This window comes from Pseudorca crassidens, chromosome 3 (genome assembly GCF_039906515.1).
Source record: "Pseudorca crassidens isolate mPseCra1 chromosome 3, mPseCra1.hap1, whole genome shotgun sequence".
Taxonomy (NCBI): Eukaryota; Metazoa; Chordata; class Mammalia; order Artiodactyla; family Delphinidae; genus Pseudorca; species Pseudorca crassidens.
Genome location: NC_090298.1, coordinates 168822923 through 168846660, shown reverse-complemented (window position 1 = coordinate 168846660; position 23738 = coordinate 168822923). Strand labels below are relative to the sequence as shown.

Sequence of the window (23738 nt, the reverse complement as noted above, 5' to 3'; positions counted from 1 at the left end):
GAAATGAAAGCAAACGTGCGCAACTGTTTGGCTCCTGTCCCTATCATGGCAAGAGCAGCTACGTTTTTATCCTGACAGATGGCCAGGCAGAGGTCTCCCAGAGGACAATGGTGCTGTCAAAGCATTCAATAAATATTTATTACAATTAAAACACCATACCCATGGGGCTTCCCTGGTGGTGCAGTGGTTGAGAGTCCGCCTGCCGATGCAGAGGACACGGGTTCGTGCCCCGGTCCGGGAAGATCCCACATGCCTTGGAGCGGTTAGGCCCGTGAGTCATGGCCGCTGAGCCTGCGCGTCACGAGCCTGCGCTCCGCAACGGGAGAGGCCACAACAGTGAGAGGCCCGCGTACAGCAAAAAAAAAAAAAAAAAAACCACCACCATACCCATACCCCCAACCCATTCCCCACCACCACGGTCCAGAGAGAGGGAGGGATTGACTGAGAATTTGTAAACAAATCCAATTCTGGCTACCTGGAGGGCCAGAAAGTCATGGGGTCAATTTTCTCGGCAGTGTCCTGAAAGTAGCAAATGACCCCATGTTCCACTGACCCCTGGAGATGGGGAATCAAGGCCGAGGTTATCAGGTCCACTCACTTGGTCATTCCGTTTCTGGCGTCTTGTCCTCGGGCGCCTGCGTCCCTCTCTGGTTCCACATATGGTTGTTGAGTCCCAGCTGTACCATGTGTGCATGATGTATGATGAGGGGCTGCAGCCCAGAGCTCTGAGGGTGCACAGGTGAAGTCTGTGGGAAGTCCGCAGGCTGCGGGAAGGCCTGGGGCTGCGGGAAAGCCATGGGGGGCTGCGGGAAAGCCGGTGGGGGCATGCCCGCCAGCCAAGGAGGCAGGGATGGCGGCTGATGGCCCGGCCGGGTGGGAAAGGCTGGTGGTGGGCCTCCGAGGGGCCCCGGTCCCCCAAAGGGCGCCTGAAGCACAGGAGGCTGCCGAGTCTCAAATGGCATGTAGCTCCTGAAAGCTACCTGGAGCTTCTCCATCTGCCTCTGGTAGGACAGGTAGTTATGGAAGTAAGCTGACTGTGCGGCACTCCACGCCGCTGCCTGCTGCCGCTCACCCTCCAGGTGTTGGCTGTGCTCCTGCAGGGCCCGGACATCCTGTTCCTTCCTCCACTTGGCCTTGCGGGCCCGCAGCTTCTGGGACTTGAAGGTGTTGGCCACCTTCTTGGCGAAGATCGGGGAGTGCTCGTCCAGCCACACCAGGGCGGTGAGCAGGCTGGACGTGCTGGGGCTGAGCTGGGTCAGGGAACTCTCCAAGGGCAGGAAGGGGATCACGCAATCCTGCCACCCGTGCCGCGTGAGGCTGCTCATCAGCGACTGGTTCGCCTGGTGCTGGCTCAGCCGGCAGTCGAAGTTGGAGGTGAGCAACAGGATGGTGAAGGCCGAGTGGTCTAAGGCGTCCTGCAGGCAGTGCAGCTCGCCGCGCCCTGGCACCTGGAAATCTTCGCAGAAGGTGGCGCCGTCGCTCACGCCCAGGGCTTCCAGCCTCTCGCGCACGCGCAGCGCGATGTGCTCGTCAGCGCCAGCGTGCAGCACCACGAAGTTATAGAACTTCTGCTCCGGCGACTCCAGCTCAGGAGGAGGGGGCCCCGGCTTCGAGACGGTAGGGTGAGCCTTAGGAGGGGTCGATGGAGACGAAAAGGGAGGGGACGTTTTGGGGGCCGATGGAGTCGGTGGGCGTGGCTGAGCCGCCGGGTAAGTGGTGTCTTCTTCTGAAAGTTGGATTGGCGTCTGATCCGCGACAGGGCAGGCGTTTCTGGAAGGCGAGGGGAGAGATTTGGGAGCTGCTGGCACATCCGTGCACTCCACCGAGTAGTGACTGCTGGTTTTTGGAGCTTCCGGGGGGTCGTGCAGGCTGGCGGGGCATGCATCTGCGGCCACCTTGGGAAGCCTGGGGGCTGGGCTGTTTGGCCGCACCGGGGGCCCGGCAGCCTCCACTGATGGGGGCCAGCTCATCTCCTCGGGCTCCTGGCAGCCCATAGGGGCAGGCTCGGGCACCGGGCTGGCCCGGGGCTTGTCACACAGCTTGCTGGGCCCGTGGGGGCTGTGGTGAGTGCTGAGGAGGGCCATGGTGGGCGACTGGCTAATTTCCAAGTTGCTGGCCAGGGAGGCCGGGCTGCCGGTGGATCTCAGGGAATGCCCTCTGCTCCAGTCCGAAAGGTCCTCGATGGGCCGCGGATCGCTGCGGGTCCTGGAGGGTGATGCCGAGGACGGCAGGAGGCACCCCAGATCGGAGTGGAGAGTTTGGATGGCCTCCAGGTCCCTAAGGACGTCCCATCCGCACCGGTCTCGTGCCTCTTCCTGGAGCTCCCCCAGCTGTGGGTCGTCCCTGGACCTGAAAGCACGGACGGCTGCGCGGTAGGCCTCCTCCCGCATTGGCGCTGGACACAGCCTCTCCTCGGCAAGAAGGTGGTACATCCTGGCAACGGCCCGGGACATGTCTGGGGGCTCCTCTGGGGCCTCAGTGCTGTCCACACCAGCCCACTGGTGGGCCACCAGCTTCGCCACGGCGTCCTCCTTCAGCGCCTCCAGGGAGATCCTGGCCTCGGTCTCCTGGCCCAGCTTTAGGAGCACCAGGGCATGCAGGAGGTCCGCCCCCCGGCAGCCTGGCCGCAGGGTCTTCAGCTTGTGCTTAAGATACAAGAGCTTATCCTGGCCCACGGCGCCTAGAATGTCAAAGGCGCCAGAAAGCGACGGCCCTGTGCTGGCCATGGGCACAGGTTGGTGTGGCCTCCGGTGGCGGGAGAAGCACTGGGTGATGGAGTCATGTTCCACACGCCGCCCCCCTGCGCTGCAGGCCCGGTGTCCCTACCTGCTCACGGGTACTAGGTCCCCTGGGGGCTGCAGAGCAGACCTGTGAAGCAGAAAGACATGGTTATCACCAGAAAGGGGGCTCTGGGAGGCGGCCCAGACAACGCCCCCCCCCCATGCCTTCAAAACTCACCAGACCTATCACCAGACCTTGACCTTGGGCAAGACTTCTCACCTCCCCCACCTTCCCTCTCCTCCTCTGCAAGAGGACAGCAGAGGTACCTGCCTGGTGTCACCCAGCGGGTAGCTGCTACTATTTTCCCCATTCACAGAGGAAGAAGGTGAGCCAGAGAAGTGAAGTCATTTGCCCCAAGTCACACAGCCGGTGACAGATCTGGGATTTGTTTGTTTTGTCCAAAAGGCATGCGGGATCTTAGTTCCCCAACCAGGGATCAAACTTGCACCCCCTGCAGTGGAAGCATGGAGTCCTAACCACTGGACCACCAGGGAATTCCCAGAGCTGGGATTTGAGCCCAAGCTGTCTGGCTCTAGAGGCTGAGGCTATGTGCGTAACTACAAGACTATACTGCCTATTAGGATGATAATAAGCCCACTTATGGGATTGTTTCAGGGAGCTGAGTTGCGTTAACGTATGGAAAGCTCTGAGCCCAATGACTGGAAGTCACTCAGGAAGGGTCAGCCTCCTAGATGGCCCCCAGTGACCCCACATCCTGGTATTCAAGCCTTGGGTGGTCCTTCCAATGTTGTCCCAGAGTTCTGTGAGATTGATAGAATATGGCAGAAGTGATAGGCTGTCACCTGTGACATTAGGTTATAAAAGACACTGGCTTCCTTCTTAGTCACTCTCTCTGTCACTCTGTCGGGGGTAAACCATGATGTGAGTGGTCCTCTAGAAAGGCCCACCAGGGGAGAAACTGAGGCTCCCCACCTCCAGCCACATGGGGGCGCCAATCTCAGGCTCCAGCCCCAGTTAAACCTTCAGATGAGGCAGCCCTGGCAGACAGCCTAACTGCAGCCTCATCAGAGACCTAGAGCCAGAGCCATCCAGCTCATCTGCCACCAGATTCCTGATGTTCAGAAACTATATGAGATAATAAATGTTTGTTGTTTCGAAGCCACGAAGTTCTGGGGTAATTTGTTCCACAGCAATAGCTAACTGATACAGGTTGCATTATTACTATAATGAGTTAACCATGACCAAGGGCCAGATCTATGCCTAACACTGCTGCTAAGCCCTTTGGAGGCTCTTTCCTCTTCTCTCCATTTCTTGAAATATGCCAAGCTGGTTCCCACTTCAGGATCTTTACATGCACTGTTCCCTCTGCTTGGAGCACCTGACCCCAGATCTTTGCTTGGGTGACCTGAAGCTCATCCTTAGCCCCCAGGTACAATGGTGCAACCTCAGGGAGCCCTCCATGACCACCCCGGTTCTCTATCCCAGTCTGTCTCTCCATGTCCCCCCACAACAGAATTGGCCACTGGGTGACCTTTTCCTGTGTGTTAAACCTTCCACATCTGTCTGCCTCCCAGTCACCTTGGGCATTATAGGGTTTGTGGAACCACACAGCAGGTACCTAACAAATACTTGTTGAATGAATGAATCAATGTATGAATGGGGCCAGCAATATTTCCTTCCAATACTGTCGATAAGAACACAGGCACAGGGCTTCTCTGGTAGCACAGTGTTAAGAATCCACCTGCCAATACAGGGGACACGGGTTTGAGCCCTGGTCTGAGAAGATCCCACATGCCGCGGAGCAACTAAGCCCGTGCACCACAGCTACTGAGCCTGACCTCTAGAGCCCACGAGCCACAACTACTGAGCCATGTGCCACAACTACTGAAGCCCGCGTGCCTAGAGCCCATGCTCCGCAACAAGAGAAGCCACCACAATGAGGAGCCTGCGCACCACAATGAAGAGTAGCCCCCGCTCGCCACAACTAGAGAAAGCCCGTGTGCAGGAACAAAGACCCAACACAGCCAAAAATAAATAAAATAAATAAATATATATATTTTAAAACGCTTAAAAAAAAAAAAAACAGGAACAAGGATGTCCACTCTCACCACTTTTATTCAACATAGTTTTGGAAGTCCTAGCCACAGCAATCAGAGAAGAAAAAGAAATAAAAGGAATCCAAATTGGAAAAGAAGAAGTAAAACTGTCACTGTTTGCAGCTGACATGATACTATACATAGAAAATCCTAAAGATGCTACCAGAAAACTACTAGAGCTCATCAATGAATTCAGTAAAGTTGCAGGATATGAAATTAATACACAGAAATGTTTCATTCCTATACACTAACAATGAAGTATCAGAAAGAGAAATTAAGGAAACAATCCCTTTTAAAATCGCATCAAAAAAATAAAATACCTAGGAATAAATCTACCTAATGAGACAAAAGACCTGTACTCAGAAAACTATAAAATACTCATGAAAGAAATCAAGGATGACACAAACAGATGGACAGATATACACCATGTTCTTGGACTGGAAGAATCAATATTATCAAAATGACTATACTACTCAAAGCAATCTACAGATTCAATGCAATCTCTGTCAAATTACCAATGGCATTTTTCACAGAATTAGAACAAAAAATTTTACAATTTGTATAGAAACACAAGAGACCCCAAATAACCAAAGCAATCTTGAGAAAGAAAAATGGAGCTGGAGGAATCAGGCTCCCTGACTTCAGACTATACTACAAAGCTACAATCATCAAAACAGTATGGTACTAGCACAAAAACTGAAATAGATATCAGTGGAACAGGATAGAAAGCCTAGAGATAAACCCACACACCTATGGTCAACTAATCTATGACAAAGGAGGTAAGACTATACAATGGAGAAAAGACAGTCTCTTCAATAAGTGGTGCTGGGAAAACTGGACAGCTACATGTAAAAGAATGAAATTAGGGACTTCCCTGGTGGCACAGTGGTTAAGGATCTGCCTGCCAATGCAGGGGACATGGGTTCGAGCCCTGGTCCGGGAAGATCCCACATGCCGCGGAGCAGCTAAGCCTGTGTGCCAAAACTACGGAGCCTGAGCTCTAGAGAGCCCATGAGCCACAACTGCTGAGCCCGCGTGCCACACTACTGAAGCCCACACGCCTGGAGCCCATGCTCCACAACAAGAGAAGCCACTGCAATGAGAAACCCGCCCACTGCAATGAAGAGTAGCCCCCACTCGCCACAACTAGAGAAAGCCCGCGCACAGCAACGAAGATTCAACCCAGCCAAAAATAACTAACTAAATTAAAACAAACAAACAAAAAAACCCAATCCCTTAAAAAAATAAAATAATATAAACTCAAAATGGATTAAAAACCTAAATGTAAGGCCGCACACTATAAAACTCTTAGAGGAAACCACAGGCAGAACACTCTTTGACATAAATCGCAGCAAGATATTTTTTGACCCACTTCTTAGAGTAATGAAAATAAAAACAAAAATAAACAAATGGGACCTAATGATAATAATAAATATATATATTATATAATATAATGATAATAATAAAAAAGCTTTTGCACTGCAAAGGAAACCATAAACAAAACGAAAAGACAACCCACAGAATGGGAGAAAATATTTGCCAACGAAGCAACCCACAAGGAATTAATCTCCAAAATACACAAACAGCTCATGCAGCTCAATAACAAAAAAAACCCCAAACAATCCAAACAAAAAAATGGGCGGAAGATCTAAATAGACATTTCTCCAAAGAAAACATACAGATGGCCAAAAAGCACATGAAAAGATGCTCAACATCACTAATTACTAGAGAAATGCAAATCAAAACTACAATGAAGTATCACCTCACACCAGTCAGAATGGCCATCATCAAAAAATTTACAAACAGTAAATGCTGGAGAAGGTGTGGAGAAGAAGGGAACCCTCCCACACTGTTGGTGGGAATGTAAATTGGTACAGCCACTATGGAGAACAGTATGGACGTTCCTTAAAAACTAAAAAGAGAGCTACCATATGATCCAGCAATTCCACTCCTGAGCATATACCTGGAGAAAACCATAATTTGAAAAGACACATGCACCCCAATATTCATTGCAGCACTGCTTACAATAGCCAGGACATGGAAGCAACCTAAATGTCCATCAACAGAGGAATGGATAAAGATGTGGTACATATATATATAATGGACTATTACTCAGCCATAAAAAAGAATGAAATAATGCCATCTGCAGCAACATGGATGGACCCAGAGATTGTCATACTGAGTGAAGTAAGTCAAACAGAGAAGGACAAATACCATATCATATCACTTATACATGGAATCTTAAAAAATGGTACAAATGAACTTATTTACAAAACAGAAATAGAGTCACAGATGTAGAAAACAATCTTATGGTTATCAGGGGGGAAAGGCGGGGAGGGATAAATTGGGATACTGGGATTGACATATACACACTACTATATATAAAATAGGTAACTAATCAGGACCTACTGTATAGCACAGGGAACTCTACTCAATACTTTGTAATGACCTATATGGGGAAAGAATCTTAAAAAGAGTGGATATATGTATGTGTATAACTGATTCACTTTGCTGTACAGCAGAAAGTAACACAATATTGTAAATCAACTCTACTCCAATAAAAATTTAAAAGAAAGAAAGAAAACACACACAGAGAAAAGGTCTTTCCCAAGGACACAGAACAAAGACACCATGGAGAGTGTCCCAAACCCCCAAATTTAAATCCCCAGGCGCTCAATTTACATCACATTCAGACTTGGAAAAAGCATAGCCTCACGTCCAGTCCAGGGGGCCGAGAACACTTTCTCTGCCCCTCAGCTAGGCCTACTGCCTGTTCCCCACTGGTGTCCACGTTGGGACCCGCCCCACCCCCAAGCCAAGAACAGTGCATCTGCACCAGGGACAACTCTATCCCCCCAGAGGACACATGGCGACATCTGGGGACATTTCTGTTGTCACGACTGCATGGAAAAGTGCTCCTGGCATTGAGTGGGTGAGGGCCAGGATGCAGCTCAACATCCCACAGTGCCCAGGACAGCCCTTCAAGAGAATGACCGAGCCCCAGACGTTGCTAAGCGCTGACGTTGAGGATGCCTGGTCTAGATGAAGAGCTGATTCATCCATCAACCCCCTTTGCTGATAACTCACAGACGGCACTGTACACATGACTCAGCTTTTTTTTTTTTTTTTTAATTCATTCTGAGCGGATGCCAAATGGCCCAGGACCAAGGTCGATGGTTCCAGAGGTGTGACGGGGATGTGACCGAGCAGAGTGGGCAGAAGAGAAGTGGCCGAGAAGCATCAGAGAGAGAGGCGGTGCTGGGGAGGGGGGGAGGGGGGGCGGGGGGGCGGGGGGAGGAAGGACGCAAGGAGATGAGCGGCTGTCTGACTGTTTCGAAATTGAAAGCGGCCTGACATATTGAAATGCTGATAGGCACCAGGAAATAGCAGAGACCCTAAAATGGAGCTGACTTCCTAGTATGCGGGGACAAATGATCGGCGGATACATGAGTGAAATTCATGATATATCACAGTATGAATGCCGCGGAGAAACAAGGAGGGAAGGAGAGTCATGAACTCCAAGAATGGGGGCGGAGGGGTGCAGTTTTTTGTTTTGTTTATTTGGTTGTGCCGGGTCTTAGTTACGGCACGTGGGCTCCTCAGTTGTGGCACACAAAGTTCCAGTTGTGGCATGCCTGTGGGATCTAGTTCCCTGACCACGGACGGAACCCCGGGCCCCCTGCACTGGGAGTGTGTAGTCCCAGCCCCTGTGCCACCAGGGAAGTCCCTGTGTGCAGTTTTAAACGACGTAGTTTAGGAATGTCTTGATGAGAAGAGAGATTTTGACAGGACATAAACATGGGGAGGGAGTGGGGACATCTGAAGGAAGAGAGATCCAGGCAGAGGAAACAGCCCGTGCAAAGGCCCTGGGGCAGGACCATGCCTGGTGTGTTGGAGGAACAGTGAGAAGGCCTGTATGTCTGGAGCAGAGTGAGCGAGGGGGAGAGAGGAAGGAGGGGAGGGCAGGGAGGGGACGGGGCAGGTCGTGCAGGAACTTGTGGGCCTGAGTAGGGGGAAAGGGGGGCACTTGGGCTTTTACATGAAAACCTAGAACCACCTCGACCTGTCTAAATGCCGTGGTCTTGCCTCATGTGTGTTGCCGAGAAGGAAAATGGGCTCAGTGGGACCACATCTGCTAACTTTTCAAGAGAAGCCAGAAACGCAGATTTTCAGGAATCTGCTCAGTTGTGTCGAGTTAGCAATCGATTCAAATATTTTAAAGAGCGCTTATAAGCTTAAAAGAAAAAAACAAAAAAAAGCAAGCCAATGTGCCATCCGCAGAGTAAAAACTCTGAACATATTTGTTGCAAATAATAAATAAAGGAAGTGTGTGAAGAGGCGAAAGTTATACATACACAGCATTCATTCATTCATTCAAGCAGTAATTTTCCAGCATCTGCCATGTATTGGACACTGAATGTATCAGGACGGAGAGAAGAATAAAACAGGAATACTCTGCCTTCTTGGAGCTGACAGTCCCCCCCCAAAAAAGAAGGAAGATCATTATTGCTTAAGTGCTTTCTTAGCTCCTGAATTATTTTTCCATAAAGAAAGACTAAATGTTAGCCATATATTACTGCAGAGTTCCTTTTTTCTTTTCATAAACTTTTTTGCTTCTTTCAAAAACAAATATCAATATATGGCAACTTACGGCAACAAAGTGGGTATATGTATATATAATATACAAACCTAGTATATCATATCTCTTAATTGCTCCACTGGCCTTCCCGCTATCCTTCAAACTTGCCAGGCACAGTCCTGCCTCAGGGCCTTTGCACTGGCTGCTCCTTCTGCCTGGAACACTGTTTCCCCCATGTATCCCCACAGCTCACTCCCTACCTTCCTTCAACTTTTTGGTCAAGCCTGCCCTGATGACACTGTGCACAGCTCCCTAGGAAGGGGTCACAAAGTATGGCCCATGGGCTGTTTTAGTAAATAAAGTTTTCTTGGAACACAGACATGCTCACTCATTTACACAGGGTCCATGGCTGCTTTGAGGCTACAGTGGCAGAGCTGAGTAGCTGCAACAGACACCATGTGGCCCATAAAGATGAAAATATTCACTCTCTGGTCCTTTCCAGAGAAAAGTTTGCCAACACCTGGGCTACAAAACAGGCATATGATTTTTTTTTTTTCCCATTCCATAGAGGGGCAAACTTAGATTGCACAGCTAACGACGGGCAGAACAGCCCTATGGCACCCATGTTTGTAACCCTAAGACCAGATGCCTGTCTCTCCAGCCCATATAATTATTACGGGGGATAACTGGCTGTTATTGGTTGAACTGGGTTCCCCCCTCACCAAGTTCAGATGTTAAAACCCTAACCCCCAGGACCTCAGGATGTGACTACATTTACAGAGGTAATCAAGTTAAAATGAGGTCATAAGGGTGGGGTCCTAATCCAATAAGACTGGTGTTCTTATAAGGAGGGGAGACTAGGACACAGACACCCACAGAGGGAGGATCACGTGAGGACACAGGGAGAAGACAGCCGTCTGCAAGCCAAGGAGAGAGGCCTCAGAAGGAACCAACCCTGCCGACACTTTGATCTTGGACTTCCAGCCTCCAGACTGTCAGGCAATAAATTTCTGGTTTTTAAGGCCCCCAGCCTGTGGGACTTTGTTATGGCAGCCCCAGCTCCATGTGGCTACTGAGTACTGGAAATGTGGCTACAGCTACCGGGGAGAAAGTAAATATTAAATTTTATTCATATTTAATTCATTAAAATGGAAAAACTGGGTCAGTGTAAAAAAAAAATGTTTCCCCATTAAACCCAACTTTGGGGACTTCCCTGGTGGCACAGTGGATAAGTCTCCACGCTCCCAATGCAGAAGGCCCGGGATCGATCCCTGGTCAGGGAGCTAGATCCCACATGCATGCCACAACTAAGAGTTCACATGCCGCAACTAAGGAGCCCGCCTTCCACAACTAAGACCCGGTGCAACCAAATAAATAAATAGATATTAAAAAAAATAATTATCAAGGTAAAATACAATGCATTTAAATAATTGTATGTATTAAAAAATAAATTCTGTAAGTACTATTATCTCCTCTTTAAAAAAAAAGACCCAACTTTGTTTTGGTAGGATCAGATTTCACTTAAACTTAAAAATGTAGCATCTGAATTGAGATCTGAAAAAATACACACCAGATCTTGAAGAATTAGTCGAGAAAAGGTACGTAAGGGCCGCAGCTGGACTGGAAGCCAGGCTGCCTGGCCCTAGAACCCACTGAGCCTGTGGTCTCCAAAGTGTATTGCCAGAGATTCCAGCGTACATGGACCTGGTTATATGGCCTGAGAAACAGACTTATCTAGTTTTAATTGAAACAGCCCCTGAAATGAGCTCATGGCCAGACTACTGGAAGAAAGTGGAGGACAGACATTGTTGCCATAATGCAGGCACAAGTAACAGAAAGGCAAAGTGGGGCTTCCCTGGAGGCGCAGCTGTTCAGAATCCGCCTGCCAATGCAGGGGACACAGGTTCGAGCCCTGGTCCGGGAAGATCCCACATGCCATGGAGCAACTAAGTCCATGCACCACAACTACTGAGCCTGCGCTCTATAGCCCATGAGCCTAGAGCCCGTGCTCCACAACAAGAGAAGCCACCGCAGTGAGAAGCCCGTGCACTGCAACGAAGAGTAGCCCCCGCTCGCCGCAACTAGAGAAAGCCCGCGCAGCAATGAAGACCCAACGCAGCCAAACAATAAATAATAAAAATTAAATAAATTAGTTAAAAAAAAAAAGAGAGAGAAAGGCAAAGTGTATAGTTTCTCCCATCTCTGATGTGAGCTTGCTGTCGGCAACAAAATGGCATAAAAACGATGACGATCAGGTGGGACCACAAGTCAGCCAAAACTTACCGAACTATCAAAACTCCTTGAAGTATCAGATATCTCCCTCTACAGCAATGACCCTCAGATCAACTGTTCTTTCCACCTCTCAGTGGCTCCTGGGAACAGCTGCGTGTATAGTAACTTAAAAAGAAAAAATCGGGGCTTCCCTGGTGGCGCAGTGGTTGAGAGTCCGCCTGCCGATGCAGGGGACACGGGTTCGTGCCCCGGTCCGGGAAGATCCCACATGCCGCGGAGCGGCTGGGCCCGTGAGCCATGGCCGATGAGCCTGTGCATCCGGAGCCTGTGCTCCACAACGGGAGAGGCCACAACAGTGAGAGGCCTGCGTACAGCAAAAATAAAAAAAATAAAAAAATTAAAAAAAAAAGAAAAAATCGCTGGGAACTCTACTCAGTACTCTGTAATGACCTATATGGAAACAGAATCTGAAAAAAGAGGGGATATATGTATATGTATAACTGAGTCACTTTGCTGTACAGCAGAAACTAACACAACATTGTAAATCAACTAGACACCAATAAAAATTAATTAAAAAAAAAAGATGGATGGACCTAGAGACTGTCATACAGAGTGAGGTAAGTCAGAGAGACAAAGACATGTATATTAACACATATATGTGGAATCTAGAAAAATAGTACAGATGAACCTATTTGCAAAGGAGAAATAGAGACACAGATGTAGAGAATAAACGTATGGACACCAAGAGGGCAGGGCAGGTGGGATAAATTGGGAGATTGGGACTGACATATAGACACTACTATGTATAAAATAGATAACTAAGACTTCCCTGGTGGTCCAGTGGTTAAGACTCCATGCTCCTACTGCAGGGGGCCCGGGTTTGATCCCTGGTCGGGGAACTAAGATCCCGCATGCCACGTGTTGCAGCCAAAAAAAAAAAAAGTTAAAAAAAATACATAACTAATGAGAACCTACTGTATAGCACAGGGAACTCAATGCTCTGTGGTGACCTAAATGGGAAGGAAATCCAAAAAGGAGGGGATATATATATATATACGTAGAGCTGATTCACTTTGCTGCACAGCAGAAACTAACACAACATTGTAAAGCAACTATACTCCAATTAAAAAGAGAGAGAAAAATCAATCACCTGGTGACACGCGCCCTCCAATTTTTAACGAATAAAGGGCACAGCTGATAAAGCGTGAAGGACGGGGCATGAACGGGGCCAGACATTAAGTTCATCACGCACTGTTCACTCTGAAAATTCAAGTTCAGTACTTAGGATCTGTGTCCTATTCTGAATTCAGGTTCTAGGTCAATAAAATGTTAAAAGGAAGAAAAGTTCACCAACTCCCGCAACTACACCACGGGCAGCAGTGTGAGAAGAAAATTTGAATTAGCTGCCAATGCTGAACAGAGGAGGTGCTGTGTGAAACTCTGGTGTTCTGGGTTCTCTTGGAATCCAGACGGTCAACAAGAACAGAGTGGCAGCTGCCCTTGTCCTGCCCTTGGCCACAGCCTCCCCCCTTTATGGGACACCCACCCGAAATGAGTCAGCTCCAGGGCAAGAGAGAGCAGTGGATGGGAGCATGCTCTTGGGGTTCAAATCTCAGCCGTATGGCTTCCAGGCTGTGACCTTGGACAGGCCACAAGCATATTGGTGCCTCAGTCTCCTCCTTTGTGGACTGGGTACAAGGATGACCTCTTCCTGCGAGGACTGCCATAGGTCGAATGAGTTAATCCGTGTAGAAATGGTACAGAGCCGTGGCTAGCACACCCTCGGTGCTCCGTGAGCCTTAGGGTACCTGACAGCTGTCTGCCCCCAGCAGTACCCGAGCTGGAGGCCCCCGCAGCAGAGGCTCAGGGCTGGGCTTGTGGAAAAGCTCACAGCCAGACTCAGAATTAGCCAAGCAAGGGCTTCCCTGGTGGTCCAGTGGATAAGACGCTATGCTCCCGGGGACTTCCCGGGTGGGGCAGTGGTTAAGAATCCGCCTGCCGATGCAGGGGACACGGGTTTGAGCCCTGGTCTGGGAAGAACCCACATACCGCAGAGCAACTAAGCCTGTGTACCTAGAGCCCGTGCTCCGCAACAAGAGAAGCCACCGCAATAAGAAGCCTGTGCACAGCAACAAAGAGTAGCCCCTGCTCACCGCAACTAGAGAGCCCACGCGCAGCAACAAAGACCCAATGCAGCCATAAATAAATAAATAAATAAATAAATAAAAATACACTCCCAATGCAGGGGGCCCAGGTTCGATCCCTGGTCAGGGAACTAGATCCGCGTGCCGCAACTAAAGATCCTACGTGCCGCCACTGAGACCCAGTGCAGCCACGTAAATAAATATTAAAAGAAAAAAAGAATCATGCAGGCAGGCCCTCCCACGCCTGCACTCCTGGCAAACTGCCTAAAGTCACACCGTGTTTCTCCTCCATCTCCCCGCCGGCCAGCCTGAGCCCCGATGCAGCGCCCCCTCCCCAGACACTGTGCCCTGGCATGTCCCCCGTCCACTCCATCTGCCCTGCCCAGCGACCACCCCAACCTTCTGGAAACCTGGCTTTCATTCTGCCCACCTTCCACAGCCTCCAGGGCAAAGTCCACTCTGCACCTGACAGTGGGTGCCGGGGACAGCGGGGTGGGGGTGGGGAAGCACCCACTGGGGTGAGGGACCCGGCTCTGCCACCTGCCAGCTGGTGGAGCCTGTTTTCTCAGCCTCAGTTTCCTCGTGTGTAAAACCAGCAGGAGAGTGGACCTCGTCCTGAGCGAGAGTTCAGAATAACAATATAAGAAACCGTACAAATCAGAAATAAATACTGGCAGAATTTCTTTTTTCTCTTCTTTTATATTTGTTCACCAAATCTGGAATCTGCCTACCCCCTCCTCTCCTGTCTACACTCTTGGGCAATCTCTTCACACACAGAGGGAATATTAATTGAGCACCTACTGTGTGCCAAGAGCTATTGTAGGTGCTGTTGCAGACCCCCGGCCCTCTTGGAGCTCACAGTCTAGTTGGGGGAGACCCGGGATGAATGAGAAAGTAGTTCATTGCAGAGAACGGATAGAGCCATCAAGAAAATGAGCCAGGGTGGGGGAGAAAGGCAAGGACTGGGGGAAACGCTGCCGAGAACTGGAGATCAAGGGAGACCTCTGGGAGGAAGTGACATACGGGAGTTGAGACCTGAAGGAGGTGGGGGAGCAACTCAGGTGCATATCTGGGGAAAGAGAGTTTCAGGAAGTGAGGACAGCATGTGCAAAGGTCCTGGGGTGGGACTGGACCTGATGTGTTGGAGGAACAACGAGGAGGCCCACGTGTCTGGAGCAGAGTGAGCGACGGGAGAGAGGGAGGAGGGGAGGGCGGGGCGGGGGGGATGGGGCAGGTCAGGCAGGGCCTTGTGAGACAGAGGAGGGAGCCCTGGGGAGCTGCATGCAGAGCTGGGAGGGGACCTAATTCAGGTGCTCACAGGTGCCCTCTGGCTACTTCAGCGAGGACAGATTCGGGGGTGGGGTGGTGAGGGCAGGAGAGAGGGTGGGGAGGGGACATGGGTGGAGGTGACCACTGGCTCAAGCAAGCAATGATGGGATCCAGACCAGGTGGTGATCTCCAGGAAGGATCTCTGGAGACCAGCACACAGTATACTTACATAAATAAATAAGTATACCTTATAAATAAATACTTATTGGCTGAATAAATCAGTGAGTGGACAGAGCAGTGCCTGGCACACAGTAGGCACCCAATAAATGTTTTCTGCTTGAATCCTTCCTCCCCAAGAAGACAGCCTAATCGGCTCCTACCAGGACTGGCACATAGTAGGGGCACTTCACTCCTTTTGGCTAATTAAGAAATGTTCCAGGGGACTTCCCTGGTGGTCCAGTGGCTAAGACTCCATGCTCCCAACGCAGGGGGCCCAGGTTCTATCCCTGGTCAGGGAACTAGATCCCACATGCATGCCACAACTAACAGTTCTCATGCCACAACTAAAGATCCCGCACGCCGCAATGAAGATTCCATGTGCTGCAGCTAAGACTCGGGGCACCCAAATAAATATTTTTTAAAAAAATAAGTGTTTACTGAGCACCTACTATGTGCCGGGCACTGTGCAAAGCAAAGGACAACGCTGCGAGTTAAGACTATTTTGACTGCCTGTTTACCAGTAGAAAAGGGAGGCACAGAAAGGTAGAGTGACTTGCCCGGGATCACACAGGTAGAAAGTAAAGGGGCAGTAATTTAAACCAGGCAGCGTGGCTGCAGGGCCCCTGCCTTTATTCACTGAGCACCTACTATGTGCAGTACCCCTCCCATGCCTGGATCTGAGGAATCCTCAAGCCTGGCCAAGGTACCGGATAGCTGCCCTCTGCATTTGGCACACATTACTGTGACAGGTCGCACTTTTGCTCCCTGTGGCTCCATGAGGACACTATTTGGCCCCTACTGTGTGCCCAGTGTACTGAACAGTGTCTCCTGGCACGCAGCAGGTGCTCCATAAATGTTTGCTGAGGAATGAATGAATGGTCCTTATTCGGAAGAGGACACAGAGGCCCAGGCAGGTTCTGCAGCCTGGGGCAACCCTCCCCCAAACTCTGGAACCCAGACCTCAGCCTGCCCAGGTCACACTGTGGTGTCCCCTCCCCCAAACCCCTGCCTCAGCCGCAAGGAGCGGAAAGGAACACAGGTACCCTGAAGAAGTCCTGGGCCCAGCCGAGTGGTACCAGCGGCCTGGGCAGACTTGGATCGACTCCTGGGCAGGTACCAACCAACCCCGTTCCCCACGGGAAGGGGTGGGGAACAGGGGGTTGAAGATTCCCCGAGACCCATCTCAGCTGATGGATGGGACCCGCTGAGGGAAGTGCACTCCCCCAGTGGGAGGGGGGTCACGGAAGCCCCTGGATAAAGTGGGGATTCGGGGCCCTGGAGGAGCTGGGGGAGCGGCAGTGGGGGGTGGCGATCACCGGGCGGGAAGAACCGGGGCTGGGGCAGAGAGAGTGCCCAGTTTGGGGAAGAAATCAGAAACGCGGAGGAGGAAAGCAGTATTGGAAAGTAGTACGTCATGTTGGGGAGGATTTGGGGTGTTGGGAAAGAGTTGGGGGGGTGGGGAGGACTTGGGCCAGGAAGGGGTGTTGGAGCATTGGGGGGCGAGGGGCACTGAACACGCGGCGCAAGGACGTCCAAAGCTCCCAGTGCGGGGCAGCTGGCTTCGAACCCTGGCGAGGGGCGTGGGCAGCCGGGCCCCCTGCAGGCCTGCGGGGGTCCCCTGCCCCTCCCCAGCCAGCCCTCGCCCCTTCCTCACCTACCAGGGATCGCGGGGGCGGCTGGCTGCGCCGCTCGTGTCCTCGGGGCTGGGGCTGGCGGCCGGACGGCCTGGCGGCGGTGCCAGCGGATGGCAGAGCGCGGAAGGCACGCTGGTGCCTCCAGGCGCACGGCCTCCGACCGCCCCTTCCGCGTCCGGAGGGGAGGGAGGAAGGGGATGAGATCACGCTTTCCCAGCGGGACCGGGAAAGTCCCTGAGACGCCCCGAGCGACGCCCTCTGTCCCTCCGCCGGCTGCCCCTTAGGGGACGTTTGGGCACCTCCGGGGTGCCCGGGCGCTGGGGACCACAACAGGGGTCAAGGGTGACGACAGCCCTCGGAAGCCCACCGTCTAGTGAGAAAGAACCACAGCGTTTAAATTAGTTCATCTCAATTAGTAATTAATGTTTTCCAGGACACCGAATAGAGGGGATGGGATAATTGGGGGGGACGGGGGTGGGAATCATGGCCACCCTGGAGGGATTTGGGGACGCCCATGTGGTTGGAAAAGGGACAGCAAGATGGCATACCTTTTTGGCCGCGCAGTGCAGCTTGGGGGATCTCAGTTCCCCCACCAGGGATTGAACCTGGGCACTCCGCAATGAAAGCGCAGAGTCCTAACCACTGGACCGCGAGGGAATTCCCAAGATGGCATATCTTGAAGCTGCAAACATGACGTTTTAAAATTCATAGGGAGCAGAACTAACTAAAGCCTGTAACTAAAAAATAAATATATATATAAAATAAAATTCACAGGGGTCCTGAACCCAGGGCTTACATATCTATTGGGCATAGTTAAATCACGGTGCTCAGAGCCCGTCATACTTCTGGGACCGACGAAAATGTTTTCATTTCTCTTAAAATCAGAAAGGAAAAAAAAAAAAAAAAAGAAAATGAATATAATCCAGCCTGAATTATATGTGTCTTTATACCAACACAGTTGTAAAATGTAATTAATTTTTTTTTTTAGTGGAGGAAGAGGCCCACAAAAGCCATAAATAATATACCTTTGATTGGGCCCCTTTGTCACCCGGAACCTCTTGTCAAAATACCGTTTGCTATAGAAAACAAACTTCTGGTTACCAAAGGGGAAGGGGGTGGGGGGAGGGATAAATGAGGAGTCTGGGATTAACAGATACACACTACTATGTATAAATATATAAAATATTGTCGGTCTTAGGCACCATAGTGTCTTTATTACAACTACCTATGCTGCCGCTGTAGCCCCAAAGCAGTCACAGGTGATACCTCAGTAAATGGATGTCAGCTGTGTGTCAATAAAACTTTATTTACAAAACCAGGTGGCAGGGACTTCCCTCGTGGCGCAGTGGTTAAGAATCCTCCCGCCAATACAGGTTTGATAACCAGGTCTTCCCTGGTGGTCCAGTTACTAAGAGTCCGTGCTCCCAAAGCAGGGGACCCCTGTTCGATCCCTGGTCTGGGAATTAGATCCCACATGCTGCAACGAAAGATCCCGCACGAGGTGACGAAGATCCCGTGTGCTGCAACTAAGGTCTGGAGCAGCAAAATAAATAAATATTTTTTAAAATAATAAAATGAATAACCAACAAGGTCCTACTGTATAGCACAGGGAACTATATTCAATATCCTGTAATAACCTATAATGGAAAAGAATCTGAAAAAATATATATATATATATAAAACTGAATTAGTTTGCTGTACACCTGAAACTAACACGACATTGTAAATCAACGATACTTCAATTAAAAAAAATATCATTTGTTAGATGCATCAAGCCCAATATAGGAGGTTACAGGGAAGTCCATTATGTTGACATATACTTATTAAAAATTTCTTTAACAACAACTTAGTGATCCATCCTTGGATGAATGGGGTCCACCCACACAATGGAATATTATTCGATGTTAAAAAGGAAGGAAATTCTGACAAGCTACAACGTGAATAAACCTTGAAGACATTGTGCTCAGTGAGATAAGCCAGAGAGGGAGGGACAAACAGTGTGATTCCACTCACAGGAGGTCCCTAGGGAGGTCAGATTCATAGAAACAAAGTAGGTGGTGGGTGCCACCCCTTCGGAAGAGGAAGACAGTGTTTCATGGGGACAGTTTCAGTTTGGGAAGATGAGAAAGTTCTGGAGACGGATGGTGGGGATGGTTGCACAGCAATGTGAATGTGTTTAATGCCACTGAGCTGTGCACCTAAAAATGGTTAAAAGGTGGTACTTCCCTGGTGGTCCAGTGGTTAAGACTCCTACTTCCACCACAGGGGATGTGGGTTCAATTCCTGGTCGGGGAACTAAGATCCCATATGCCACACCGTGCAGTCAAAACCGAAAAAAAAAAAAAAAAAGGTTAAAAGGTAAGTTTCATGTTTAGTATATTTTTTACCACCACAAAAAATTGTTTTCAAACACTTGCAAGACAATCACTTCAAAAAGACTTTTGAAATAGAGCTATACTGAAACAAACAAACAGGCTTAGGGTTCTACCTCTGTGTGTATCACCACATTAACTAACAAAATCTAATCCCCACAGTGAGTGTTCAGTAATAACGAGGGTCAGCTGTATTTTGAGCCACCTGCAGCAGTGTGATCTGATATGGAAATGCCTGTGGCTTTCTACCAGAAACAAAGCCACAAGTCCTTCATTCATAATTGAGGAAATGGCAAATACCAGTTGAGTCAGTGCAAATGAAGATATGAGGGTTTTTTCCCGTCTGTTCATTGGACACCCTGAATTTTATCATCAGCTCTCCCAAACGGTGCATGGACTCCAGGCCAAAGTTCACTGAAAGGTTCTTGGGAGGGAAATGCAAATGGTAAGTTATCAGGATGCTAAGTCCCCCACCCCCGCCCTGTCCCCCCACCTCAGTGCCTCACTTAGTGCCTGTCGCCTGTGAGGGAGAAATTTTCTTGAACGCCTACTGTGTGCCAAGCATGTCTAGGTTCTGGGGATACATCGGGGTGGGGATGGGGGAAGAAGTGGTCCCTGCCTTTAGGGCCTCCTGAGCTGGAGGCGGAGCAGGCATGAAACCCATCTTCCCATATGCCTCTCCACCCCACACCCATCACCAATTTTTGGAGCGTCCATTAGGTGCCTGTTCCCAGGCCAAACACATCTTGGTGGTCATCTGATCCATGTCTTTTATTTATTTAGTTAGTTTTTTGGTTGCGCTCTGTGGCATGTGGGATCTTTAGTTCCCCGACCCGGGATTGAACTCGTGCCCCCTGGAGTGGAATTGTGGAGTCTTAACCACGGGACCGCCAGGGAAATCCTTATCCATGTCTTAAAACAACTGTTCCTGGTAGGTTTGACCGTGTCCATTTTATAGGTGAGAAAACTGAGGCTCAGAGATGGTAACACGGCTGGAACATCCGAGGTTTCCATGGGAAGCCATGGGCTGCAGATGGATAAATTTGACCACCTGCAGACAGGTGTGGTTGTGCACCTCCCTTCATTTAAAGAAAAAAGAAGGTCCTGGTTGAGGTCCACATTCCTACTCCCACTTGGGGGCCCATTCGTTCCGTTTTCCGCTTTTGCACACACGTTTACACGCATCCATGAATGTGATATTTGGTATCCTTTGGTCTGGCTTTGCTTTTTATTCAAATTGGCCAGAAGTCAGCAAACTTTTTTCTGTAAAGGACCAGCTAGTAAAATATTGTCGGTCTTAGGCACCATAGTGTCTTTATTACAACTACCTATGCTGCCGCTGTAGCCCCAAAGCAGTCACAGGTGATACCTCAGTAAATGGGTGTCAGCTGTGTGTCAATAAAACTTTATTTACAAAACCAGGTGGCAGGGACTTCCCTCGTGGTGCAGTGGTTAAGAATCCACCCACCAATGCAGGTTTGATCCCTAGGGACCCCACATGCTGTGAAACAACTACGCTGGTGCACCACACACAACTACTGAAACCCGCGCGCCTAGAGCCCGTGCTCCGAAACAAGAGATGCCACTGCAATGAGAAGCCTGCACACCACAACGAAGAGTAGCCCCTGCTCTAGAGAAAGTTGGCGCACAGCAACGAAGACCCAACGCCGCAGGCCAGACAGTGGCCGTGGTTTGCTGGTTTGCTGACCCTGGATATAGATGTTATCAATACTTAGCTTTATTCTGTTGAAGATGTCTCCAACATTTTTCTAAGCCAATATATGTAGCCCGACCTTGCTCTTTTTTTTCCTTTTTTGGCTGTGCCACACGGCTTGAGGGATCCTAGTTCCCTGACCGGGGATCGAACCCGTGCCCCCTGCATTGGAAGCATGGAGTCCTAACCACTGGACCTCCAGGGAAGTCCCCCAACGTTGTTCTTTTTAAGTGTATTATGGTCTCACTAAGCATTGCCATATCACAGTTTGTTGAGTCCCCTGTCATTGGACATGCTGGTTCCTGCCACTCTTCCCCCCAGGCAGGCATTAACACCTTATAAGTTGGTGGTTATGAACAGTGCGGGGATGGCATGAGGGGGAGGGTAGTCTGAGTGCTGGGTTCAAATCCTTATTCTGACACTTGCCGTGAGGTGGGGCCACAGGGGGGCCCGCTGAACCCTGCCTCAGTTTCACTCTCTTGTAACACAGCGATCATTACAGCACCTGCCTATTGGAGCTGATAGAAAGGACTAGGTGATGGGACTTCCCTGGTGGTGCAGTGGTTAAGACTCTGTGCTTCCACTGCAGGGGGCACGGGTCCCATGCCTAGTCTGGGAACTAAGATCCTGCATGCCTTGGGGCCAAAAAAAAAAAAAAGGATTATGTGACTCCGTTGACAGGGTTTCTCTAGGGTGGCTGAAGAGAAAGGGAACTTCTAGGACTTTTCAGACGTGGAGTACATTCTCACTCTTACTAAACACTGCCCGATTTTGTCCAGAACAGTGTACCTGTTTGCACTCCCCCCGGAAGCGAACAAAAAGGCTCATTTCCCCCACCGCCACCTCATGCTACTTTCTCTGTCTTAATTTGTGTTGACGTATAATTCATAGGCACCAAAGTCTGTAAAGCTTAAAGGGACAGATAGCTCAGTGGTTTTTTTTGGGTATGTACACACTCCCTGTAGCCATCTCCCTGATTGAGATATAGAGGTCATTTCCATCCCCTAGAATTCCCCAAGGGCCCCTTCTCCATCCCTACCCACTGAGAAACCACCCTTCTGGTTTCTCATCATAGTTTAGGTTTTTATTTTTTTTATTAATTGAATTATTATTTATTTTTGCTGCGTTGGGTCTTCGTTGCTGTGCGCAGGCTTTCTCTAGTTGTGGCGAGCAGGGGCTACTCTCTGTTGCGTCGCACTGCAAGCGGTTCTCGTTGTGGTGGCTTCTCTTGTTGCGGAGCACGGGCTCTAGGCCAGGGGGCTTCAGTAGTTGTGGCGCATGGGCTTAGTTGCTCCGCGGCATGTGGGATCTTCCCGGACCAGGGCTTGAACCCATGTCCCCTGCCACATTGGCAGGCAGATTCTTAACTACTGCACCACCAGGAAAGTCCCATAGTTTAGTTTTGTTCATCAAAGGAGAATCAGCGTGCGGATGCGTTTGTGTCTGCCTCCTCTCACTCAGCATCATGCTTGTGAGTTTCAGCCACATTGTTGTGAATATCAGTAATTCACCCTTGTTCACATCTTCTATGGACTGGGAGAAATATTTAAGTCTAAGCAGTAAGATGTAACAGGAAGAAGTCCTGTACAGTGGTCTCAAAACAGGTAGGCAAGCTATTCCTCTAAAGGGTTAGATAGTAAATATTTTCAGCTTTGCGGGATACAGGAGGTCTCTGTTGTGTACCTTTGCTTTAAAACCCTCTTAGCTTGTTAGCCATGCCAACAAACAAACAACTCTTTGGGTACTTTTGGCCCTTCAGGCTATAGTTTGCAGACTTTTAGTCTAGATCATTTTACCACAGTGCCTGACATACAGCAAGTATCTATCACTAAGTGTCGACAGGCAGGTTTTCTGTGGCACCTAATTTTGAATTTGTCATTGCATGTTCTTTTTCATACTATTTCCCCCAAATGTTTAACCTTTTGTTTTTTTTGAGATGTAATTGACATACAACATAGCATTAGTCTTAGGTGTACAACATAATGATTTGATATATGTATTCAATATACACTGTGAAATGACCACAATAAGTCTAGTTAACATCCATCACCTCACATAGTTACAAATATTTCTTTTCTTGAAATGAGAACTTTTAAGACCTACCCTCTTAGCAACTTTCAAATACACAATGCAGGGATTTCCCTGGTGGCGCAGTGGTTAAGAATCTGCCTGCCAATGCAAGGGACACGGGTTCGAGCCCTGGTCCGGGAAGATCCCACATGCCACAGAGCAACTAAGCCCGTGTGCCACAACTACTGAGCCTGAGCTCTAGAGCCCGCGAGCCACAACTACCGAGCCCGCCTGCCGTGACTACTGAAGCCTGCATGCCTAGAGCCCCATGCTCCGCAATGAGAAGCCCGAGCACCGCAAGGAAGAGTAGCCCCCGTTCGCCGCAACTAGAGAAAGCCCGCGCTCATCAACAAAGACCCAACATGGCCAAAAATAAATAAATAAATTTATTTTTTTTTAAAAAATTAGCAAATACACAACGCAAGACGGTTAACTGCAGTCACCAAGCTGTACTTTGTAACCCCAGACTCGTTCATCTTTTTCTAAAAAATTAATTTATTACGTATTTATTTTTGGCTGCACCAGGTATTAGTCGCAGCACGCGGACTTCTTAGTTGTGGCATGCGAACTCTTAGTTGCGGTTTGCATGTAGGATCTTAGTTCCTGACCAGGGATCGAACTTGTGCCCCCTGCATTGGAAGCACGGCGTCTTAACCACTGGACCGCC

The 23738-nt window shown here is 49.6% G+C and overlaps 1 protein-coding gene across 2 annotated transcripts; it reads right to left on the bottom strand.

Moving 5' to 3' along the window:
• Positions 1–119: 119 nt before the first annotated feature.
• Positions 120–17560, bottom strand: TICAM1 (TIR domain containing adaptor molecule 1). 2 transcript variants are annotated; one of them, XM_067734105.1, is made up of 2 exons: positions 17464–17560; positions 120–2868 (listed from the first exon to the last, which is right to left on the bottom strand). In XM_067734105.1, the coding sequence occupies exon 2, from the start codon at positions 2724–2726 to the stop codon at positions 603–605; it is 2124 nt and encodes a 707-aa protein (XP_067590206.1). In that variant the 5' UTR covers positions 2727–2868; positions 17464–17560; the 3' UTR covers positions 120–602. The 2 variants fall into 2 exon arrangements, with proteins under 2 accessions (XP_067590206.1, XP_067590205.1); XM_067734104.1 differs by lacking the exon at positions 17464–17560 and adding an exon at positions 16940–17082.
• Between the last annotated feature and the right edge of the window lie 6178 nt (positions 17561–23738).